The sequence below is a fragment of the Danaus plexippus genome (genome assembly GCF_018135715.1).
Source record: "Danaus plexippus chromosome 16 unlocalized genomic scaffold, MEX_DaPlex mxdp_23, whole genome shotgun sequence".
Lineage (NCBI taxonomy): Eukaryota > Metazoa > Arthropoda > Insecta > Lepidoptera > Nymphalidae > Danaus > Danaus plexippus.
Window position 1 is genome coordinate 1717028 of NW_026869851.1, and position 23895 is coordinate 1740922.

Below are 23895 nucleotides of genomic sequence, written 5' to 3' on the forward strand. Positions count from 1 at the left end.
TTTCTATGAATGCGTGGTTTCCTTAATTACACCGACCACGTTAAACCCTCGTCACTATCGTTTCCGGAATTTAACGCTAAGAAATTAATCCGCAAAATATTATAATACTTTCTTTTTTAAACATATATATTATCCACACAAAGTTTTTTTCGTGAAATTAAAATGACTTTGAGTTCCTCAATATACGAAGCAGTGAACGTCGTAAGTTCTTCAGGAAGCTACCGAGTTGGAATACATTTCAGAATCAGCGTCATGATCACATCGCCTGAAACCTTTTATCCTTCCATTCTCGACACAAGAAGCTACATTTTCCCCGAAAGCAAAATCCCAGATAATTACTCCCCCTTTGAAAGCACTCGAAAGTCTGACACCACTTATAAACTACGCACTTGCGAAGCGTAACAGTGAAACTTCAAAACTAACGCACCCTTTGACTTGAAATGTTAAAATATTGGAATTTAGTCTCTTACGTAAAGAAATAAGGGTCAGAATATAGCACGATAGCATCCCACGTACCCTTAACACCTTTGTAGTTTTTCTATAAGTGACTATTGTTGCGAAAACAGCCGAGAAGTCTGCCAGGTTGGAGCGTCGCACAGATATATATAATGTGATGATTTGTAAGAAGGCATTGCACTTATAACGTAATTGCGTGTTGTTTTTTCTAAAACTAAAACATAATAATTAATAAAAATACAAAAAATAACGATTTGAGAAATTTATTGTCCACTAATCTAAGATTACAACACGTTAAGTGTTTTACACATTAAACAATATTTTTATATAACACATTAACATTTTATACGTTATTTACGATTGTGATTTTAAAATGTTCTAATCTATTTTTTTATTATAAAAATTTATTATTCTTAAGTTATTGCATGCTCTTAAAAAATACATTCACACTAACCAACTATAATGTACGTAACTTTGCAAAAAAAAAGTATTACATGAAGTTATATAAATGCAATATTCAGATTAGTTATGTGTCGATACAAGCAATGGCTTCGTCTATTAAATGTCTATTTAAGTCATTAGAATTTCTTGAAATTACTGTTTTAGAATTAACATTCTTCTGGAGATTTATCTCGTACGTTATCCACGATTCTAGGCTCCGAGGGAAAGTAAATGGAATCCTTACCGACTCACGTCAGTCTTCGAAGCATGAAATGAATTGGGTTCGTGGTTCATTACGGGAGGGTTGTTTCTGATGTTATAAATTCATGGCAGTAAAGAATCTATGTTAATTCTTACTGGGTTTTCATGTAACTCATCAGAGTGTCAACTATGTAATAACTTTGTATGTTTAAATGTACATCCCATATTCTATAGAAATACTTAAAGTTAAACAATAAGGCTTATGAATAAAATATTTTCATTAGATGTAATAAAAAAAAACTTTAGATTTTAAAGTATAAAACCGGTGATTATATCAGGGGAGTCAGATATGAGGGTAATGGTTCCAACGTGGCTTTGTTACAGCCATTGGCAAGGCTGTTGGCAGTTGGCCGGTAGATATTACCAGCAGTGATTGTCCTATATCTTGTGACCATTTAACCAGGAATATGCGAACCGTACTGCTGTTGAGATCATGTTTTCATTATTACAGAACATTTGAATTGATTATTATATTGATGTTATTAGTTCCTACACCGTCTTTTAGAAGAAGTTGTATATGATGCATGGAAATATATTTAGTCTTACGGATTTGGTAATTTAAAAATAATTGAACTTATACTTTATTTCAAAAGGCTTTTCTAATAATATATACTGATACGTGAATAATGTACCTAGTCTAGAATTCTTAGAAAATATATAATTATTAATTCAATAACGATACGTGTTTACTTAATAAATCCATTTTTATGTAAATTCGATATTATTTCTAGATACTTAAAACAATGGGAACATATAGTTTAATATATAATTGCATTATATACTTAGTGTAATGTAATATATAAAGTGGCAATGGTAAACTTGTATCGGAAGTGAGGCTCTGGAGGCTTACGTGACCTCAGATACAGCAACAGATTGAGCTTCACCCGACTACGGAAAATTAAGTTAACTTCCGGGAATTGAACATAGAATTGCATTTAGTAAATGAGTTATAATAATATAAATGCATTTTACACGGGTAACAAATTATAGTACTAATAATTTATCCTATCATTCATGTGTGTGCTGTCGTAATAAATTTTTATAATAATATTTGTGCAACATACGTGAACGTTGATAAATAAATATACAGAATGTAAAATTTTGTAAAACAAAAAAAATGTTTTTTCGTTTAATGATCTTATTCTTGTACATAAATACAACATAATTAATCGCATGTTTTGCGATTTTATGAAAGCGTAAGACGCCTTAAATATTTTTTGTTCGGCTCTGTTACGGATGTTTCCGGGAATTAATCTTCACACGTCAATAGACAGCGTGAAAATACATCTAGCTGTTATACGTACAAATAAAGAAACACGCTTTCACGTGTGCCTATAATATTAGATGAAAGTCTTGACGGATTCATACTGTTTTCGCTTTGGATTATAATATATCTGTTTCCTTAGTACGAGAGATCTTTTTTATTTGTCTTTATCCAATTTCATGCATCCATTATAACAAAAAAATTATAGGAACTAGACTTCGAGAAATAAACCGTAAATAAATCCTTTATTTCAATAGCATTTGTTTATACGTCCATATTTTTAAAGGCACGAAATTTAAAATTATATTTACATCGTTCTGAACGATAATTCTTTGTTCAAACTTAGGGCGACTTCTGATGTGTTTAGACTATATTAATATATAATGTTACATACGAAATTACGAAGTCTCAGCTACATATTAATTTACTTTAATTGTATTTGCACTGCAAGTATAAATATTGTATGAAACAAAATAAAATTGCATTCCGCGTGATACCTTACCGATCCAAGAAAGTGTGTCTCGGTGACTAAGGAATGACATTGCCCTGACGTCTAAGTTTATTTAATCTATTCATGCAATTGATTCGTCACGCAATAAATGAGCTCTGCGAACGACTGCCGGTAGTATTATGTAGTTTACGATAGGGGTCTTTATAGCTAAATAGAAAGCGTCTCTTCACAACACAAAAGTGTGTAAAGACGACTAATACATCTGCAGCAATAGACCTACAAAAAACATATTTTACAAATAACACTTTTTCTTGTACTAAAATATTTATAAAGAACTACGAGCTTTCATGAGCTACTTTGATCTCGAGACGTAAAGTAGTTTTTCCTTCTCCAAAACAATTTTCAACAAATTCATTCGTTGACACTAGAAAAAATTAACAAATATGTCTGTCTAGGCGAAATTACTTAGTTAAACTTGGGTTATTTCTGTTTTAATCCTTCAAAACACGTTACACCTATTTCAGTAATTATGATAAGTGGCGATACTCTCAGGGCAATAGTCAGCGGCAGATGACATCACACGACCTCCATAAGGCGTTAAACCGATGGTGTAACCGTGGAACATAAAACATTTTGACCGCTCCCATATTAAATTATCATTCTCCACGGACTTAAAAACTGTTTAAGTTCATGTCATACTCAGACACATAGCCTGGTAACATATATTTCATAGTAATATTGATAAATATCAAATTCATAATATGCCATTGTTCGGACAAAACAAGCAACTGATTCTTAATTTTCTCACTCCCTCTCAGACGAGTCAATCTAGAGCCCCTAAAACTGTTAACTAATAATAATTAGTAAACTAATCTAACAAATATGAAACCAATCAAACAAACCTCATGCCCAATAACATCCCCTATTTCAATTCGTTCCAAATTGGTCCCCAAATTAATTTCAGTAACAGCTGCTATCGATTTACGATCCAATTAAACGTTTGATAAAAAAAAAAAAAATTATCGCGTTTTAATAGTAAAACAATTAATTGTAATGGATTGGTCGAATAAACCCTTTCTCGTTTCGGCAATTCAGAAAATCCTCCATAAAAACTGTTCATTTTAAAATACGGAAATACCTACTTTAGTCGTGAATCTAGGCTTCATTTAATTAAATTCGAATTTTTGTTTATCATGTTATATGTATTTGTACTAGTAGTTGGTTCGAGAAGTAAAGAGATTTAATTCTTCTTATTATATAAAAATCACTTTATCGTAATGTTTTGGAATATTTTTTTTTTTAATGTGCATGTATTATTTTGCATTTAAAATGTAGTTTTAAATTAAGTCTGATTCATAATTATAATGATCTCATGTTCCGTCATACTGAATACTGTCATTCCTTGATAAGCCCTTTTATTAAAACTCATTTATTACATTATTATTAAATAAATAATATTAAAGAACTATTTAGGTTTTATTTAAAGCTTACATACATTTTGGACTCTGAACAGAATATAAAAAATTATAGTGTGCTTTTATGAATTTGCGATGTAAGTTGAATTTCTTTTTTTGATTCAGGACGGTTACAAAATTTGCGTTGAAGTCGTGCTTTCGTAATCTTAGTAATTACTAAATGAAAGCGGTGTAGGGAATAAGTCGGAGATCAGATATCCAACTATAACTTAGTACAGAAAGGAGCAAGTCAGAGAGTGACCTCAATGTTTATTTCAATCGTTGTCCAATATCCTAAATTTTCAAGAAAACGATGCGACCTTGATAAAAAGCAGTATTGTCACACGTACAGCTACCTCAAGCCGGCGCGGCCATGTTCCCTGTAACATGACATACGTTAAGTAGACGAAAATATTAAAGCGCTGCAATAAAGTAACAATAACACCAAAAAACAATGTAATAAACAAGAAAATAAAACAACATCAAGGTGCTATTTTGGGCCTAAAGTTTAATTTTAATTTCTTCTCATACTTGTTATGCAACTCCTGGCTCATAATAAATTCAATGAAAACGAAAGTCGTATAAAATGTCTTAACAGCATTTAAAAGTTAACCGTTATTCAGGAGTTGAAGTTTAAAAACATTTCAGCGTGAATTTCTCATGGGTCTGAACCAAAGGGAATTACGAAACTTCCGAAATGAATATGCGCAAAGCTTTTAAACGTTAGTTGTAGCTGGCTGCGGTGATAAGCAAACTCCGAACGATTTATGCGCTCCGTACATATATATACAATTTTTCTCTCTATCTGAACCTAAATTCGGATATCTAAATTAAGTATAGGAATTCATCTTATTTAGTCAAACTTAGTTGTTAAATATTCTTGATTATATATAAAAAAACAAATGTCAGTCAGACATTCGTTCCTAAGAATTTCAATAATTCCTTAATTTAAAAAATTAACAAAAACGAAAATTTTATATATAATTTTGTTAATAAATATCATTAGATTACTTTATAAGACATTTATTGTAGAACATCTCTACTATAAGTTATCTCCACTGTACTGTGACCGCCAACTTACAGTAACATGGTTTTCAACAGATCTATATTGATATACAAAATTATGAAATAAATAAAACCTAATGTGATTTGTCAACGAATACGCTAACAAATGATAATATTCAATAGTCTAAAGAATGAGGGATTACGACAAAGGATACCCTTATACCGTATGACTGCTTGGTTTAAATTTACAAGTACATGTGTCTGGTAAAAACTTTCTTAAGCCGAGGATTAAGTTCTAAAAGACAGTTTAAATTTCTGTCTGCTAAACTTAAAGCTATTTCGAAGCCAGATTATAAGCTAAAATGTATCGATTGCATTTTCTAAAGCAGTTAAAATGTTTACAGGGAAACATGTAAATATATTATTCGTAAATTATCATAAGCAGAATGTGCGTGCCATTCTTCTAAAGGGAAGAGAAAGAAAATGTTACTTTAATACAAATAATGTTACTTTAATAAATAGATTTATCGAGCGTAAATTTCTTGGTTTAAACATTTTATAACGAGCCATCTATCGTTGGTATCACCAATTCCTTTACTATTTATCACAACTTTAAACTTAACTCATTATTATGTTGAGTATTTTAATATATTCTTTAAATAAAATTATCTTGTAATGTATAAGAAATAATACGTAAATTCGTGAAGTCGTTTTGATATAAGCGCGAAGAAACGTCGGTGGTGATTTTAAACCAACTAATATTATAATTTTTTTTTATTCCAAGAAAAATCATTTAATCGTCCATATATAAATGTAATATAAAATAACCTATTAATTTTATACATCAATGAGACATGAAATATTTCGGTATAAAACAAACAAACGCATCTCTGGATTATGTTTAAATCATTTATTTTATTTAACATGATTCACGTTTACCTGTATAATGTATGCATCTGTATTACAAACAAATATTAAAAAAATAACCAACGATGGAAGCAAATTGTGTTTCATGAAACGCTACTGCGTGTTGCTCGTCGATTTAGCGGCAAGCACGTCATACAATACACTAGAATAGATGTGTTTATATTAAAGTAAAAAGCGTTCTCCATGTACATGAAAAGCGATGGTTATTATGTGGAATATAAAATAATATGGGACATAAGTAAATAGGTAAAAAAAAATAACATATTGGAATTGATATGCGGACAAAACAATTGTAAGCATATTATATGATTGAGAACGCAATTGAAATCGATAAACATAGTGCTATATGAGATTTCTAGTCGTATATAAAGCTTGTCATATATCGCCGGTTTAATATATCGCTATGTCTCTGCTCATTTTATACGCTGCAACTCAGAAGCTGAGTAAAATGGGTCACGACGGTAGGACGAAGTTCAGACGGAACAAGGCTCGACTGTTGACTTCACTGACTGTTGTACGGAAATAATGTGATAATATTTTATATGAATTCAATAGTTTCCAATATCAATACATTCATTTTCCATTACTAAACCGGACATAGTAAAATTGTTTGTTTTTCATATCATTTCCATAATACCAAATGAAAATTATGGTAACAGATTATTAGAGCTTTATGCTTTCTGATTTTTATTATAATGTTTAAAATATAAAATTTTATTGCAGGTGTCCAAGTTCCTCTCGCATTGTTCGCTGAAACTTCGAAATAAATATGTAAGTTTTATGAATAATATATACCTAGCTGTAATTTTCTATTTACTCACAAGGGAACATAATTTAAGTTAGGAATTAGATAAAAAAAATTCAACCGTGAAAATAAATAAATTTTCATACGATTTAGTTTCTAATGATGGTATATATTGTGGCATGTTAACATTTTTATGGAAATTTTAGAAGTATTCTACACAATTACTGTTTATTAAAATATTGTCGTACCGAGACTCGGTTTTATTGACGTCATCAAAGGTAGCATAAAATTATTATACCGAAAAAGATTCTTATCAATTCCTATAACTACAAGCCATTCAGTTTTCGTTTTAATTCCATCAGATATCTCCAGCCTCAGTAATCTTCTGCAATATAAATATAAAAGCAAGCATCAGCGGGTTACAGCCACATTTGCATACTATGCACATACTCGTAAAACAGCTTCTATAACGTTTTTTAAATATATTACTCCACAACCCTCTCGTAATATTTTATATCGGAGTAATATCTCTATAATGTGCTATGAAGCGTACTAACGTCTACACCAAATGCGAGTTTTATCAATAACAAATGTGTTCGATACATTAAATCATAACAAGTACGGAGCTATTGAACTTGTGGAATACTTGGCTTCCCTCCGGCGACGTTAGAGTATTGTGAATATGTTTTTAAACATGCTAACTACGAGTTTTTAGTATTTAAGGAAAGACATATATCAAGCTTTTATTTAATGCTAACAAAGCCGTCTGATACATCGTATATTAAAGGATTCAATGCGAACAATATATAATACGTTCAACTTTTACGCTGCGGTTAAAGTTCTTATATGTTGGTAGCAAAATGTACTCTATTTGTTGGGTTATAAAACTCAGAGTTGTCCAAGTTGTCGCCCGGGCATCTGCCACTCGGATAGCATGCATTTCCATGTAAAAGCCGACGCAATGCCAAAATACGATGAACTTAGTATCTTCAAAGTATACTTTTCCTTAACTTAAATTCGATAATGTACCTAATACTTTCTAGAATCCATGAATTTATTGATAGAAAGTAATTACTTGATATTAATAAAATATCATTTGGAATAAATGCTCGTACTTTAAGTATTAATGAAGGCAAAATATTTTTTTTTATTACACACCACAATACACGTATTAAATTTTTAATAGGAATTATTGTATTACAATAATTTTACAATAATAATATTGGTTTCAATAGTTTTAAACGATCAATATCAACGTACAAATGGAATGTAATTACTTATTTCATTGTAATGAAATAAATGTTGCCCTGACCTTTGGCCTACATGATATTATTTTTGTTAACAATATTATTCAATGCTATTAAAATTTCTGTGTATGTATTTAAAGTCGATTACAATAATTTTGATGTACAATTATAAATTATGAATACGTAATCATTAAGTGGTTACACATATTCAAGTTTAGATCTTTGTTTAAATCATTCCGTCATTCTGTGTTTCATTGGAAATTTCAAAAACGGGGTTTTAGCGCTGCCTATAGTCATTCATAAAACGCAGCGGAAGCTAGTATCCTTTCCGAACAAACTCACATAGGGAGTACTATATTGACATGACAATATTCAGAATTAAAATAATTTATCATATAGTACGCTATGTGTAAACAAGACGAATAGACTGAAATATTGTATGAAACAACATGGGCGAATTGGAAGCGAAACAGCACGGATCCAATGTAATTTATGTGTCTGGATCCGAATCCACCCACAGTTGCAACGATTTCCATACAATCCTCAACGAGATCCGTCGGCAAGCTTTTACACTTCACCGATCAAACGTACAGACTCTTTGCTTACGCCCTCTCTAAGCTCACGACGCGCCTAGTGAACAGGTACTATTTATTATAAACAGATCAAGTTGTAATCGCTTAAAATTTATCCTATAAATTTAAAGCTCTACTAAATCTAAGCGCTGCTCTAATTGATAGCTCACCCCGAGGCACAATGGCCATAACTCATTAAGCTATTAGTGAAGTCAGCCAACGAGATCGTAGCACGCATACGTATTAGTGTAAACAAAACATTGAACCTTGCACCGCAAACGTTAAACAGGCTTTATCTATGAAACAGATAGTAAAAAATATCTATTTAGCTACATTATTCAAGTCAACTTTGTGATTTTTTATAGAATTATCTTAATTTTAATAAACGTACGGAAACAATAAATGTCGTGCGACGATTTACTTTCTTATTAAAGTTTAACGGAAACTATGCTAAATATCGAGCTCACCTTTCGTGATTTTCGAAATACTCAGAAACTTATACTAAGATACTGACAATATCGTCTAAAGAAAAGTTATATTTATCAGATTTTTAATATCTAAGTTCAAAGTCTGGTTGATGACTTAAATAGTAATGCAATGTTTCTTTCCACTGCTGCGAAATATTGATAGTATGAGTTCATATGTTATATTGGTACACCGTGAACTATTTAAAGCGAATAAGGGGAAGTACTTTAAGGGAAAATAATTTTTATGACAATTGACTTTAATATTGATATCGAGCAAGAATAAGTATTCAATTGTCAGATGTGTATAAATCACTATATTTCGATTAAAATTTAATTTGAATACTAAGAATTTTTTCATTTAACGACACTGTTTTTTATATTTATATGTTTTCGGTTTTTATAATAATATTTATTTTACACTTCCGAAGTTTCTATCATTCTTAAAAAGCATTTTGCAATTAAACTGGCCTTTTGAATGTAGTATTTTGTAAGACATACTTTTATTTAACATAAACTTGGCACGTCTTTTCGAAGTCGCTAGCTTTCTACTTGGCAGCGACGAAAAAAAGAGCATTTTATTTAAAAATGATATTCAAATGAATTCCTACATTGAATTGAATCTTCAAAAATGTCACTTTAAAACTGATATTCACGGCATTTTTGAAAGGACGTCAATGAAAAAAGAGGTAGCGCAAACTTGGCTTAATTGATTTTGACTTACGTTTTATATATTTCACGTAGTAAAAATTCGATGGCAGGAGCCGATTTAGTTTTGTTTGTCTTTCTTAATCCTAATAAAAGTACCTCTGTATAGTATTAAATTAACCGCTACGAAGCAAATAAGTCGTACACTGAAATCGATAAAACATGTCAGTAGCTCATTATTTACAATTCTATATATTTTTATTGCATATAGTTTTATATCAGAAACATGGCATATTTGTAACAAGAGAATAAATAACAAATGAACGTTGTCTTTTTATGTCTCATATTCTCCCCAACGGGACTGAGATATGGTATTTTTTTTTGTCTCTAAGACTCTGTATAGTTTTTTATTAATCAATACGTTTTCACGAGTTTGCATCGTTTCTGATTCAATTTTCCACGTTAATACTTTAATATGCGAAGATTTTTTTCTCGATCGATTTAAAACGTGTTTATTTTTCAATCATTAACATCCAAAAATTCCAAACGTATTTTTTTCATATCGAATATAGTATTGAAATTTTAGTTTCAATTCTATATACCTCCAAATGTATTTTTTTTTTGTCAAATGTTCGTTGTTATTTGTAAGCTTTTCAGAGCTCAGGACTTGTATATTTTGTTGTCGTGCCAATTATTTTATATTTCTATTTTTAGTATATTTTTTCCTATTCTATACGTCACTTTGTAAGGGTGTGGTCTGTATAAAATTATATAGTATATTCTCCCATCTTTACTTTTAACTTATAATATCCATTCGTTATCAAACATATTAATTATAAAGTTTTAAATGCTCTCAATTTAATATTTATATTTTGAAGAGGAAATATGTTCAACTCACAAGCTTAGAAATGGTCTATTTTCAATTCGCTGATTGCTTTTTGTAACATGAACCGACCTTTAGATATATCAGTTTTATATACGAAAATAAATTACAGTTTTATTCAATTTTAGTTGATCATTTTTTTAAAATAAAAACAAAAAATCGGTATTAAATTTTCAAGCTTAAAAATTAATAATTTTAACTAAAAATCTGTTTCGATGTGACCTATTGCGTTTTTCATGTTCGCCAATTAAACAGTTCGAGTTCCAAACTAAGTAATATCAACGACCTTATTAAAGACAAAGAACTTACAAAAAAGTCTCTTCACATTTCACAATTGTATAAACGTCAACGTCCTCTAAGTTGCTTTTTCTAACAGGTAACTATTCATCACCCCCTGTTTAGGGGCTACATAATGCGTAACGTGGATTATATTCGCTAACATTATAACTTAGGTACGCAGAACATTTAGAAAAGTTAAACTAAAATGCGAACATTCTAATGTTGTTATGAAAGAGTGCTTCACCAAAAATATATATGTATTTTTTTTTTTTATAAAAGAACAGGCTATAGACTATACGATTTTTTATACAGGCTGTAAAATAGAGGCGGTTTTGACATGGAAGAGTAATAAATTTGGGTCTCGACAATTGTTTTCTCTCAGAATAGAATAACGGCTTGCCAAACCTAGTTACTGATGTGAGTCATTTATCGCTCTGATATCACCTGTTTGATCTGGCATTCGAGCTGGGAATAGCTTAGTCGGTTACGGGGTTGGTATTTGGTTTAGATTTAACTGTTCTTTATACTTATATTTATTATATAAATCTAACAATAGTCAAGGAAGTTAAATGTTTATAATATGTTTCATTGTAATAATTCTATAGTCTGATGTTAATAATATGAAAATACATATACTTAATTATTTATTAATCTACGCCAACGCTCGTTTTGCTTCACTGAATAGAGACAATATTTTTCTTATAGCAATCATATCAAGCGTGTTATCACAATGCGAGAGGATAACTAGAAAGTTTTATATTATGTAAGAAACTGATTTTTTTATCGTAAAAACTTAAGTCTCGTTCACTTTATTCATGTTTCCAAGAATATTTACACCGTGCTATAAATACCATTCAATTACGCGGCATATAAAATTCATATAATCAACGCTATCGATCGTAAAGATGAGAAATAAATTAAGTGACCTTTGTTTCTATCAAAGTAACATCTGTTCATATAAAAATTACACACTTACGAATAACAATACACTTTAGAAATAGTTCCAATAATAGCTTGGGTGGTCCATCGAAGGCCAGCAGTGCGATCACATGCATATTTATAGGGCGATGCTGTGACATTATGATGCGCTACACTCTCCAGTGAAATTGTACCGCGTGATTTCCGCTTCCAAAATAGATTTACGTTTTTAGAAGATTATTTAAACTTACGTTAAGGTTAGTATAGTATAACAGCTGTATAGGAATTTTCGGAAATTCGATACTTGTGTATCATTCATCATTTCAAAGTTAAAAACTTTTGTGCTTGATGAGTTTCCTTAAAAGCTGAAATTATTTCCCTTATTAACAAAAGTGTTTTGAGTTTTTCAACTCTAGAATACTAATCAAAGTTTTCAAACCAGTTTATTTTCGACTTGTACCATTTTCAAACTCGTTCTTCTACCAAGTTCTTCTCGTGATAGAGAAATTCAAAACGCGATTTTATTATGTTAAGAAGTAATCAGTAACCGATATGCAGAAGGCGATTATAAAGTTTGTGGCTCAATATATAGGGAGTTCGTATTGTGTTTGGTTCAGTTTTGAGTAAGATGTTACTGATTGCCAAGTGACCTGAATATTGTGTACTGATATTAAACGTGCCGTCTAACATTAGAACTCGCATTTTATGACGTCATTAGTCGGTTAAAATTTAACTTTGATACTCACAAAGAATTTCCGTTAACGCTTTTTCATTGTCATAAATACGTTTTCGTAATGACATTTTGGTCATTGAGTTCACGGCTACTGTTTATCTATATACGTCTGTATTTTTATACAAAACCTTCATATAGTAAGTTAAAAAAGGTTTTATAAATTTCATCAATTATATTAAGAGAGAAATATGTAGAAGGAAAAATGGAAATAAAAATAATTACTGTAATTTCATTTCTAACTTACAACCTTGGAACTAGATATCAATTGACGTTACCATTCATAAATATTTAGTAAATATCATAGACATTATCTATTTTCCTCATAACGTCATTATACTCATAACTAAACAAAGTATCTGTTAAATCATCAGAAGAACATCTCACGGCCAAAAAGAGGGTGATAAAAATAAATCTGTATTTTTCAATTCATCTCCAGTAAGTGATTTTACAGAAATGGAACCCTAAACTGTAATCTGTTGATTGAAGCAGTCTACATAAATAGCGGGCCTATGTACATTTGGCAGGGATTTTGACTGGGGTGTCTTTTGTGCTAACCCTCTTATCCCCCTTCGATTCGGAAAGGCAGGTTCAAAATTGGGCCGCCATGTCAAAAAATATGTACTTTGTAAATTCTCGGTATACCTTTGGAATTATGAATTACCACTGTATTCAGGATCATGCTTAATGAATTGATACCTTTTAAGGTAAATAGAAAATGCTTTTTTAATTACATTCGGCTTTATCAAAAGACAGAGAATTAAGCAGAATTTAAATCGATATTAATTGACTGCCATAATAAAGGCTTAATTAAATTAATGATATAACGAAACGAAGGACACGAGTCCCAAAAGTATTCGGTATTAGCCTTCAACCTAGACTTATAACTAGAAAATATGTGACCTAGTAATAATTCATATATATTTTTTAATATTATTACATAAACTTAAACATAAAAATTCTCTGGTTTTAGGTTAATATAAATGTGTTTATATAACTACGCATATAAGGTGTCATTTTGCGCGGGTTTTCTGATGATAATTATATATATATATAGATTTTCGTCATTTTCTCAAATGGTAACGTTGATTCAATACAAAAACCGTTCATAAAGCTCTACTGTAAACGCAAGTAGATGGTCTCATATATACATATGTCGCTAGATGAGTTACTCTGTTTTTAAAGACAACTTTATAACCAATATTTGTGTTACGCTACACTCAAAACATCTTCTGCTGCCACCGTGTAAGTTTTTTCTTGTTTTTACGTAATAACTGAAAGACATTGGTTAGAAAAAAATAATAGAAAATATAATAATATATTTATCTCTTAAACTGTTTCATGACAACATATTGGTATAATTAATGAATTTTAATATGTTTAAACTAGAAGTTTAATATTTGCTTCCAGCTCATTTGTATGTAAGTCGATGTGTGAGTGTTTGCATGTCTGTGTGTATGGTTTCGTAAGTGTACATCTGTTGTAAGCTCTTGAATGGAATAGAGATCTTCTTAGATAAATGAAGCAATTCAAATAATATAACGTTTATTTCTGTATTGTTATTTATTTTGATATGCTATCATAAATATATCATTCAGCGTTTCTTATATTTCACCCAGAATATCATATTTATTTATGGAGCCCTATAGTTTATTTAAATAGCACAAAGATAATAATTACGTTGTTATACTTGTATATTGAAATCGTTTCAATACATTTGTTATTTTATCCCCGACCTAATTTTCCTACGAAAATATCTTCAAGGTACAATTTTATATTCCGTTCCCAGGTACCGGGACAGTCGCCAGGATAATTAGTCGAATTATATTCGCGTTTCACGAGATTCTTCTGTTTGAATGATGAATAAATCTGTTTAATTGATGTAATGGGACAAAACGAGATTTCTATCTCTTTCCAAGACTAGTAATACGGAAATCCTTCACATTGCTTAGGGAACGGTTACAGTTCTCTTGGAAGCGATTTCGCGACAGCACGAGAGAAGCCGGAATCTTATAAAAGCTCATTCTATTTGTGTACGATCATTATGCATGAACACGCGCCTTTAACTGTATAACTGTATCCGAGTCGTTTCCGTTTGCTCGCCCCTCCTTACCGTCCTATTTATTGCCCATTTGTAGACAATATTTACAGATTTTTTTTTTATTATGTCAGGATCCAAACGAGGGTTCTGAATGTCTAAATTAATGAGGCTCTGTTACCACTTCCTCATAATGAGATTCCCAGTTTAACTGCTCATTGTGTTGAGGGTGTAATCTGTTTTTTTTTTTGTTTGCGTATGCTTTAACATGTTGGACTTTTGTCAACAGACAATCATAATGATTTTATGAGATTGTCGCGACCCACGGAGTCGCTGCATGTCATGGAGGGGTCGCGCTATATTGCTTGCGCGCTGCTCCTATTGAGTCCTCTAGCACTCAGCCGACACGATGATGACTTCGCATTCGACAACAACGAAGAATTTCAGGTGAATAATATGTTAATAACATCTGCGTACACTGTCCTCTAAATATAGTTAAGTTATAGATGCCAAATAATAAAAAAAAGGACGTAATGTAAATGATATAGCGAAATTTTGTGAGCATCCTATCATTCCTGTGGGTGGTTTGTAAATGGGTTTATTTGAATTTCTAGGTGGAATTGACAGCAAATCATTCTGAGATAGCGAAAAATGGCCTAAGAAGGTTATGGGGCGTCCCCGACACATCGGCCTACGTGGGACATCTATTCAGGATGGAAATCCCAAAGGAGGCCTTCACCGGGGACGTTTTAGCATATAAGGTATCTTCGTTTGCGTTTTTCAACCTTTTTCGTTTATGTTGATAAAGTTTTGTATAAAAATTCGTTACATCTAACTATAAAGAATTTTCTAAGTATTATTCCATTTACTACTATTTCATAGAAACATGAATCAAAACAAATATTTTGAACAAATAACAAATATTCCCATACTTATTTAATGTTTATACCAAATTAAATTTATCACCATCTTTTTCAACAGAAATAACATATTTTTGAAATATCAAATCTGATTTCGTTTTATTAAAAGGTACGAAGGGAAGACGGTCGTCACTTACCAGGTTGGCTGGCTGTGGATACTAAACACGGTCTGATCAGTGGCGTGCCACAGAAACAAGATCTCGGAGCACATAGTTTCACTGTTATAGCACAGGGAAGAACACACGGTCTCACAGCTACAGACACGTTCACTGTTGAGGTAAATGAATTTATGCCTTTATTAGTCCATATGTCTGGAATTATCGTAAGATTTGAATACAAATATTAATTCACAGTCTTTGGTCTCAAACGAATAGTTTGTAATAGGTTTAAAGTTTAAATTTATTACTATTTTAATGCATATAGAATGAACGACAAGAAAATGGGATCTTCATTGACGTAATTTAACCAAGCCCAAAAGTTGAAACAAAATATATATTTCAGGTGAAGAAAGCGGAGGAGAAGCCCCAATCGAAGTACGGCACGTGTGTCAGAAATGAAAATAGACTGGTGTTGGTGATCCTGATAGACGGAGCCTTCCACAGGATCGCGCCGCGACAAAGGATACGAGCTCTCATGGAACTAGCCAGTTTTATGGCTTTAGATGGTGTAAGTATATAACCTGTGTCGATAGTTCTTCTGTACCACAAATCACCGAGTCTCAGCTTCAATATCCCTGCAATATTAAATATACCACAGCACTCCCAAAAAAAAAAACAAGTTTTTTTTGCTCTTAAATGTAGAAACCATAACGTGATGGGTCTACTATACAATGATACCAGAACTTTCTGCCTGAATTCCAAATTTAAGATATTTCGACATTAATCGTAATAATTATTGTTTTAGTCCAAATGTATAGAGTTACAATATGTTGATATATACATTTGAAAGGCAACGTGTTCCGTGACTACTCGTAATGTTCGTCTCATTTATTCTACTCTCGTTGGATGTCTTTAATTGAATCCTGTATTAAAACTGTCGCTACTGATTTTCAACATATACAAAATTGCATGTATTTGATATCTTGAAAGTTTCATACAACATATATATTTTTTTTTTTTTGTTGATCATATTTGTAAAGGTAGCCTTAATTATATTTGGATTTCAATAGTGATTTTTTTTTAATTCGAAAGTTTTTTTTTAACTTCATGTTATTGATTGTGTACATTTAATATTTGTATATACAAAATACTTGAATAACATGCAGCATAAATGTACAAATTTGATTGTATGAAAAATACAAAATAAAAATTTTAAATAATAAATCGTTTGCTGTCACTTTTATTAAAATAAACTATAAATAAAAGAGCAATATAATCTAGAAGCTTAATTTTGACAACATTAATTTTAGGATGAATTCTGGATGGAGCCTTATAAGGCTGAGTCTGCACAGTCTCATGTAGTTCTGATGAGCGGGCCCGGGACCACGCAACGGAGGAAGAGTGACGCTACTACGGCTATTTATTTGAATGTTTGTATCATTAAGTATATGCCTCATAAATTATTTAATTTGTTACATAGCTAATTGTATAAGACAAATAGTGCAACAATACCAATGACCTCAACCAGTAGTATATGAATAAAACTAATATTTTCGGATGTACTAAATATGTTTTTTTCTTCATCTCCTCTGCCCGTTATCACGGTTGCAAAGTAACCGAAACGTAAGGAGCATGTATTTAAAATAATAAAAAAACGCGAAGTAATCCCAAAATATAAGTATTTATTTTAATAAATAATAGCGAAAGTCTTAGATCTCATTAATGTATATTATACAATCTATCTTTCAGGTTGGTTGTGGCGAGAGGTTGTGGTCGCGTCATAAGGTCCTGGTTTCCGGTCTGAGGGAACAATCCCGGGATGGGACCCTGCATCAGATATTGCGTCTCCCGGTGTTAGGGTGGAGGCTGATTGCTGTTAAGACGCTACCAAGGCTGAAAAGACAGGTCGGTGGAACAGATCAAGTCGCTAAGTATGAGTTAAACTTCTCACACTGCGTACTAAGCGTTTCCCGTTTCTCATTAAATTATCTACATTAATACTGCTATATTAACTGTTAATTCTTAGGAAGACTAAAGTTGCAAATTCGTAATAAAGAAATTATTATTATTATCTTGTTAGTGGTCAGAAGTTACATGTTATTTAATATATAAACTATGTTATTATTTTCTAGTTAAGATACTCTATGGTTCGTGAGTCAAATAACAACAGATTAGCTGACATTTAATACTTTCGTCTAAACAGTACATGCTATAGAGTTTACAGTATTAGTTATATATTAATATAAACAGTCTGACCTGGACGACGGGTCGGGCGCCTACGACACCTACGACGACGATGAAGGCGACTACAGCGGATACGACGACGACGACGACTACGCCGCCGGACTCGACGTAGGCGCCGTTCCCGACATCGTGAGTATTGTAATCACTCGTCGTAGAATACGCTCGTATGAACGTACGTTCCGACGAGTTCTTGTCAGTTTTCATGACAAGGTTAATGTTGACCGATAAAATTTCAGTTTCTTCTATCAAAAAGTTAAAAAATTACTTCTGCTGTTTGTTCTTATATCATATCAAATACATTATCAGTGTGACACCTCGTAGCTAATATTGGTGTTTTTTGAGTGCCGAATTAGTAGTTTATTTTTCTATTTAAGTTTTGATTAAGATGATTTTTGATATTTTAAGTTATGTCTTCTGGCTAACATATCGTGGCTTCAACATGTTTTTTTTTTATCAAAAATAACTTCTAAGTTAACAAAAAATAAAAAAAGTCAAAATTATTCATATATAAGAATTTTTTAGTCCTAATATAGATTTTTGCATCTTCATCGTCATATCATATAAATATATGTAAATAACATCATTATTATAATCATTTTCGTTGAATTAAAATAGTTTTTATCATAGAAATCTTCAGTAAAATTTACGTTATTATTAATTTATACAGCCATCTTGATATTAAAAATGAATTTCTTGCAAGATACATATATACATACATATGTAATATTTAATTATAACACATCAATCAAAGTGTTATATTCTTAACACATTAAACGGTAAGATTTTGTGTAAACGAAAACGATTAACTTAATCGTAACTTTGAACAGAGAAATATTCTTAACAGCTAAATCATTTTTACAAATTTAAATTAACATTTCAAGCGAATGAATAGAAATAAGGTTACACTCATCGTACTATTCCGTATATGGTCATGTCTTCAATGTCATGTTTCCAACACAGCCTTCCTCATAGCAACACTATCAGGACTGCATGGAATGTAAATAACATAAGTTAAATCCGCCTCTTGTAGATATTTAATTGATAGTTAATTATAATATATTTTTTTTATTTATTATTTAAATCATCAATCGATTGCGAACAGACTAAATACTTTGATGTTTTCTTAACTGCATGCTTATAATACGAACACTAGTGGGAGTATGACTGAACGCAAGACATTTGTTTCGTTATAATATATTTTCAATGGAGATGTTTATGTTCTGTAGTATAGTCATGCTGTATCGGAATCACACCTTCGCATGATAGTTCTGTCCTATTTGTTTCTTAGATATCCTTCGAAATCTCCTGAATGTGATCGGGCGTCGATTTTTTAATAATTTTTGTTTAGATTTTTTTTTTTACATATCCATTACCATCAGGTGACATTGCGAGTGACATAAAAAATATTAAAATAAAAATAACATTAACCATAAACATCATCCACATCGACTAAATTAAATTGACTTACAGATTTTGTTGAGTTTTTTTGCTTAGTGTATACTTATAAAGTCGTTTGGTTTCTTTTGTTACGGATTAAGATCTGAACACAACTAGTGTAGATGAGTATGATTTGAAAACACTAACTCAAAGGAAAAGCACTAACTAATGAGTTTTAGAGCCCATTCTAACATAATTATTAAAGGAGACGATATTACATATATATTACGATATTAGTCATGTTACCTATACCAGTAATAAGTTATCTTCCCTATCTCTTATTATTCTGTCATGCCTCGGGAGATTTCCTTTTATTTGTTATCTAAACGGGATGTAGTATGGGTAACATGGCTTTTGCCAATGGTGGCAGTACTAACCCGTGTACCGCGCGGCGCCAGGTGGACGCCCCAAAACCCCCGCACCCACACCGCCACCACCACGGCCAGCCCGACTTCGCGCCACACACCACCACCGACACGTTTCAGACCGAGCTCACCGACAACACGGCGATAACCGACTCCCAACCCCCGACCGAACCCCCGACGACCCCCGAACCCCAACCCCCAATCCCCGCGTCCCCGATCCCCTCCACGCCAGCCGCGACGCTTGTGGAACACACGCTCACGGAGACCCCCGAAACAGCCTCAACTAATACGTATACCACGGAGGTTTGTCGTGACCTAATCCGAGTTTCCTTTATTTTTATTGCATGCTACATCGTGTTCTCTCTGTCTGATCGTTTTGTTTTGTGACTCGTATCTTCTATCTCTATCTCTCTCACACTTTGCACGGCAGGTTGTGTGCGGTTTGTATACTAACGGAACACTCGTTTTTCTTCGTTCTTTCTTCTTGGATGTAATTTTAGTTTTTGCGTTACGTAGTTTTATAAGCATGTTTTAGTTTCTGACGATATTAGAAACCTTTGTATGAATTGTGAGTTTTTAAATAAATCACGAATGATATAATCATTTATATAGAACAATTTTTTGTTTACTTGATTGATATAAAAAATTGTTTTATCTAAATTGTAAGAAACATTGTCATAACTGTGTATGCCTTGTTCACTAACATTTTTTTTTTCAACATGTAATTAATGAATCTATATTTTAACTTCTTGATGTGTTTCAAGTGTTGTTTATGCATAATACTTAGCTGCATCACGGTAGGTAGAAAAGCTAGCTGATGCTGATAATTTGATTTTATATTTATTATTTTCGAACACCTTAGCAATCCTTTGACGCAATACAAAGAAAAATCTGTTGTATCGTTTTATGTACAGTACTTTAATTCGTGCAGGATCACAAAGTTAAAATCACACCGTATTCTGAATCCGCGTCCGAGTCGACTCAAGTGAAGATGACGAAGGAACATTTGGCTAACATACCGAGACGACTAGACGAACATTCGCCCATAATAATTGTCCCAGAAGACATTCCGACGACAACTGAACCGGAAGAGGTATATTTAACTTGTATTTTATACCACAATACCAAAACTAACTCACATTTCGTAGAAGTTTTTTTCACTAATTTGTCTTTCTTGTGTGGATGTGGATTTTCTTAACCCGGGGTAGTATAGACACGGAATACCATCTAGAGTCACATCTTAATATAATCTGTAAATACATTCGACTAATCATTAACGTTCAGACAATGTGTGTGTATATCAAACATACAACATTATGAGCAAAGGATGTAAAATATGTTTGAAATCACAATCGTCTCGACGTATACACATCACGTTGTGAGCGTCCGCATGACACTTTCAGTCCACCGTTATAATACAAGCGTCCAACGAACTACCGACATCAATGGAAACGCCGACGTCACCGTCGTCTACAGAAGAAACGATTACTATACCAATATCCTCTACGTCTACTACGACGTCAACTATGACGCCTGAACCGACAACTGTTGAGACGACGTCGTCAACGACCACGTCTACGACGTCGACTACGACGAGTACGACTACGCCTACGCCCACACCGACACCAATTACAATTTTGACGTCACCATCGACTACGCCAACAACAACGCCAATCGATTCAACCACACAGGAAGTCACCAAGCAGGTCTGTGGAGACATAATTATCGCATGCGATATAAATACAGTTTCGTAAGCTATATTTATGAATTGCTATAAACTGAAGTTTATGTAAGTACTCAAATAGATTAAGTGTATTTTTTTTACCATCACGTCACAATAAAACTTAACCATCATACTACACAACAATATTTCACAATTAGAATAATATTTAAAATATACGCACCATCTTGAAATTTGAAAGGCACTGGGAAGGTGTATTCATAATTCAGTTCTATTTTATAATTATAAATGTACCAAATGTTTTATTTCCAATCCAATAAATAGTATATTTTTATTTGATTATTTATTATTTTTATTGCTTTTTATATAAATGGCAATAGTCATTGTTACAATAATACCTAAATAATGTTCTGAATCTACCAGGATACCATAACTTCAACGGAGCGTACCAGCACTATAGTTGGCAGAACAACAGAGACCGTTCCTTTCCCTATGCCGGTGAATCAGCCGCCGACACTCAAACATCACATGAAAAAACTAGCCATTACAGCCGGAAAGGCCTTCAGGTATAAACTTATATAAAATATTTCAAACATATTAATTTTTTTAGTAACAGAAAACCATAAGCTGACTCTAATCACTCAATAATTATATACTCTTAATTATATTCATGCTTTTTTTTGTTTAGTATTCCAGTTTTTGTACAAATTTTAAATACACACGGTCATAATATATCCTATTAAATATGAAACATATAGACTGACAAATGACTTATTTAATTTAACTTTCTATGTATTAAAACTAATTTTATTCTCATATTCAATGTCACAGATACATTATACCAGCCGATCTATTCACTGATCCTGAAGAAGGCAGCAACTTAACGTTTAGGATGTACGAAGAGGAAAATGTACCACTTAACAAGAACTCCTGGATACAGTTCCTACCATCCGAAAGAGAGGTCTATGGATTGTAAGTGGTGGAATCAATAACAAATAATATCATCATTTAATATAAATATCTATATTTAGGTATTCTAAATGTAAATGTATTTTTTAATATTTGAATCAGATTAATTTCTGACACAGGAAACATAGTAAAGTTGTTAAAAATGCTTTAAAGTGTGCGTCTTGTCATTGTCATGGGATATAAGCAAAAACAAATTCATTTTAACACTTTTTATTTTTGATAATAGTAACTAGGTGAGAAAACTATATATCTATATGTTTCTTCTATATAAATATGTATGTATTTTTAATTGTATACTTTAATAAGATTTTTAAAACGGACTTATAATAATATTATGAAGAAAATACCATGACAAAGAGAAGATAAACTTAACCCAATTAATTTATTTTTAATTAATAAGAATAACAATCCTAACTTAAATAATTTACTTGATTTTATCTGAGTAATATATACATTCTTATAAAAATAAACCATAACCTCACAGACCACTAGAAGCGCACGTGTCTCGCTGGAACTTCATAGTAGAAGCTCAGGACAGCGAAGGTCTCGTGGCCAGGGGACCTCTAGACATTACGGTGCAACAGCACAAGAGCGGCAGAACTATCAACCACCAGTTCATAATGAAGATGAAGTTACAGAAGAATTACAACAACGCCGTGGACTGGCAGATACGAGCCTTGGAGGGCATCGTGAACCTGTTCAGGGACACCGACATGGATCACCTCACTGTACTGAACACCACGCAGAACGGAGATCTGTATGAATTCGTGTGGACCAACGACACCCTGCCCAAGGATCCCGCCTGCCCCATGGATGATATCAACAGGCTTATGAAGGTTACTCGATTTATTAACATTCGTATGATTATAGCATTTTATATTGACATATCTTTTATACGGAACACTATAATGTTATGCATTTGTCGTTATAAAGGCTTACTCCAACCGTAAGTTCTCATAACAACATCCAGATCAATTACATTATAAAATATTATGTTTATAAAATTTATCTTGTTTCATTGGACTTATAATTAACAAACAGATAATGGTATCTGAGCCGGAGTCAGGCAGCCCGTCCCCTAGTCTGTCTCGAGCGATGTTCCCAGACATGAAGGTGTCGGAAGTGAGGTGGAGGGGCGCAGGCCGATGTGTTCCCCCCTCCACACGCGCTCACGACACTTACCCCCCGGTCACTAGGAACCAGGTGGATCATCTCACAGCTACAGTTGGACATCTACTACTGTATAAAGTGCCAGAGGTTAGTTTGACGAGACAGGTTACCATAAAAAATCTTAGTATGGTGTATGGTGAAGAAAACTTCAGGACTATTATAATGTTTTACTGAAACACCTCTACTACTGTCATATTTAACTAAGAAAAGTCGAAGTGACTTTGTAGC

At 32.3% G+C, this 23895-nt stretch overlaps 1 protein-coding gene across 9 annotated transcripts in view; it reads left to right on the forward strand.

The window, feature by feature from the left end:
* LOC116772179 (dystroglycan 1) overlaps window positions 1-23895 on the forward strand; it is a 51692-nt gene that overhangs the window by 23948 nt on the left and 3849 nt on the right. For 3 of the 9 annotated variants that reach the window (XM_032664267.2, XM_032664269.2, XM_032664268.2), the window contains 15 exons: window positions 6983-7030; window positions 15073-15230; window positions 15398-15544; window positions 15813-15980; window positions 16205-16369; window positions 17112-17231; window positions 17551-17706; window positions 18052-18174; window positions 19881-20150; window positions 20779-20940; window positions 21251-21553; window positions 21952-22094; window positions 22360-22500; window positions 22982-23333; window positions 23539-23754. In XM_032664267.2, coding sequence (XP_032520158.2) covers window positions 15090-15230; window positions 15398-15544; window positions 15813-15980; window positions 16205-16369; window positions 17112-17231; window positions 17551-17706; window positions 18052-18174; window positions 19881-20150; window positions 20779-20940; window positions 21251-21553; window positions 21952-22094; window positions 22360-22500; window positions 22982-23333; window positions 23539-23754 — 2607 coding nt within the window. In that variant the 5' untranslated portion in view covers window positions 6983-7030; window positions 15073-15089. The remainder of the gene's footprint in view (window positions 1-6982; window positions 7031-15072; window positions 15231-15397; window positions 15545-15812; window positions 15981-16204; window positions 16370-17111; window positions 17232-17550; window positions 17707-18051; window positions 18175-19880; window positions 20151-20778; window positions 20941-21250; window positions 21554-21951; window positions 22095-22359; window positions 22501-22981; window positions 23334-23538; window positions 23755-23895) is intronic. The other 6 variants (XM_032664270.2, XM_061528011.1, XM_032664271.2 and 3 more) reach the window with 4 other exon arrangements.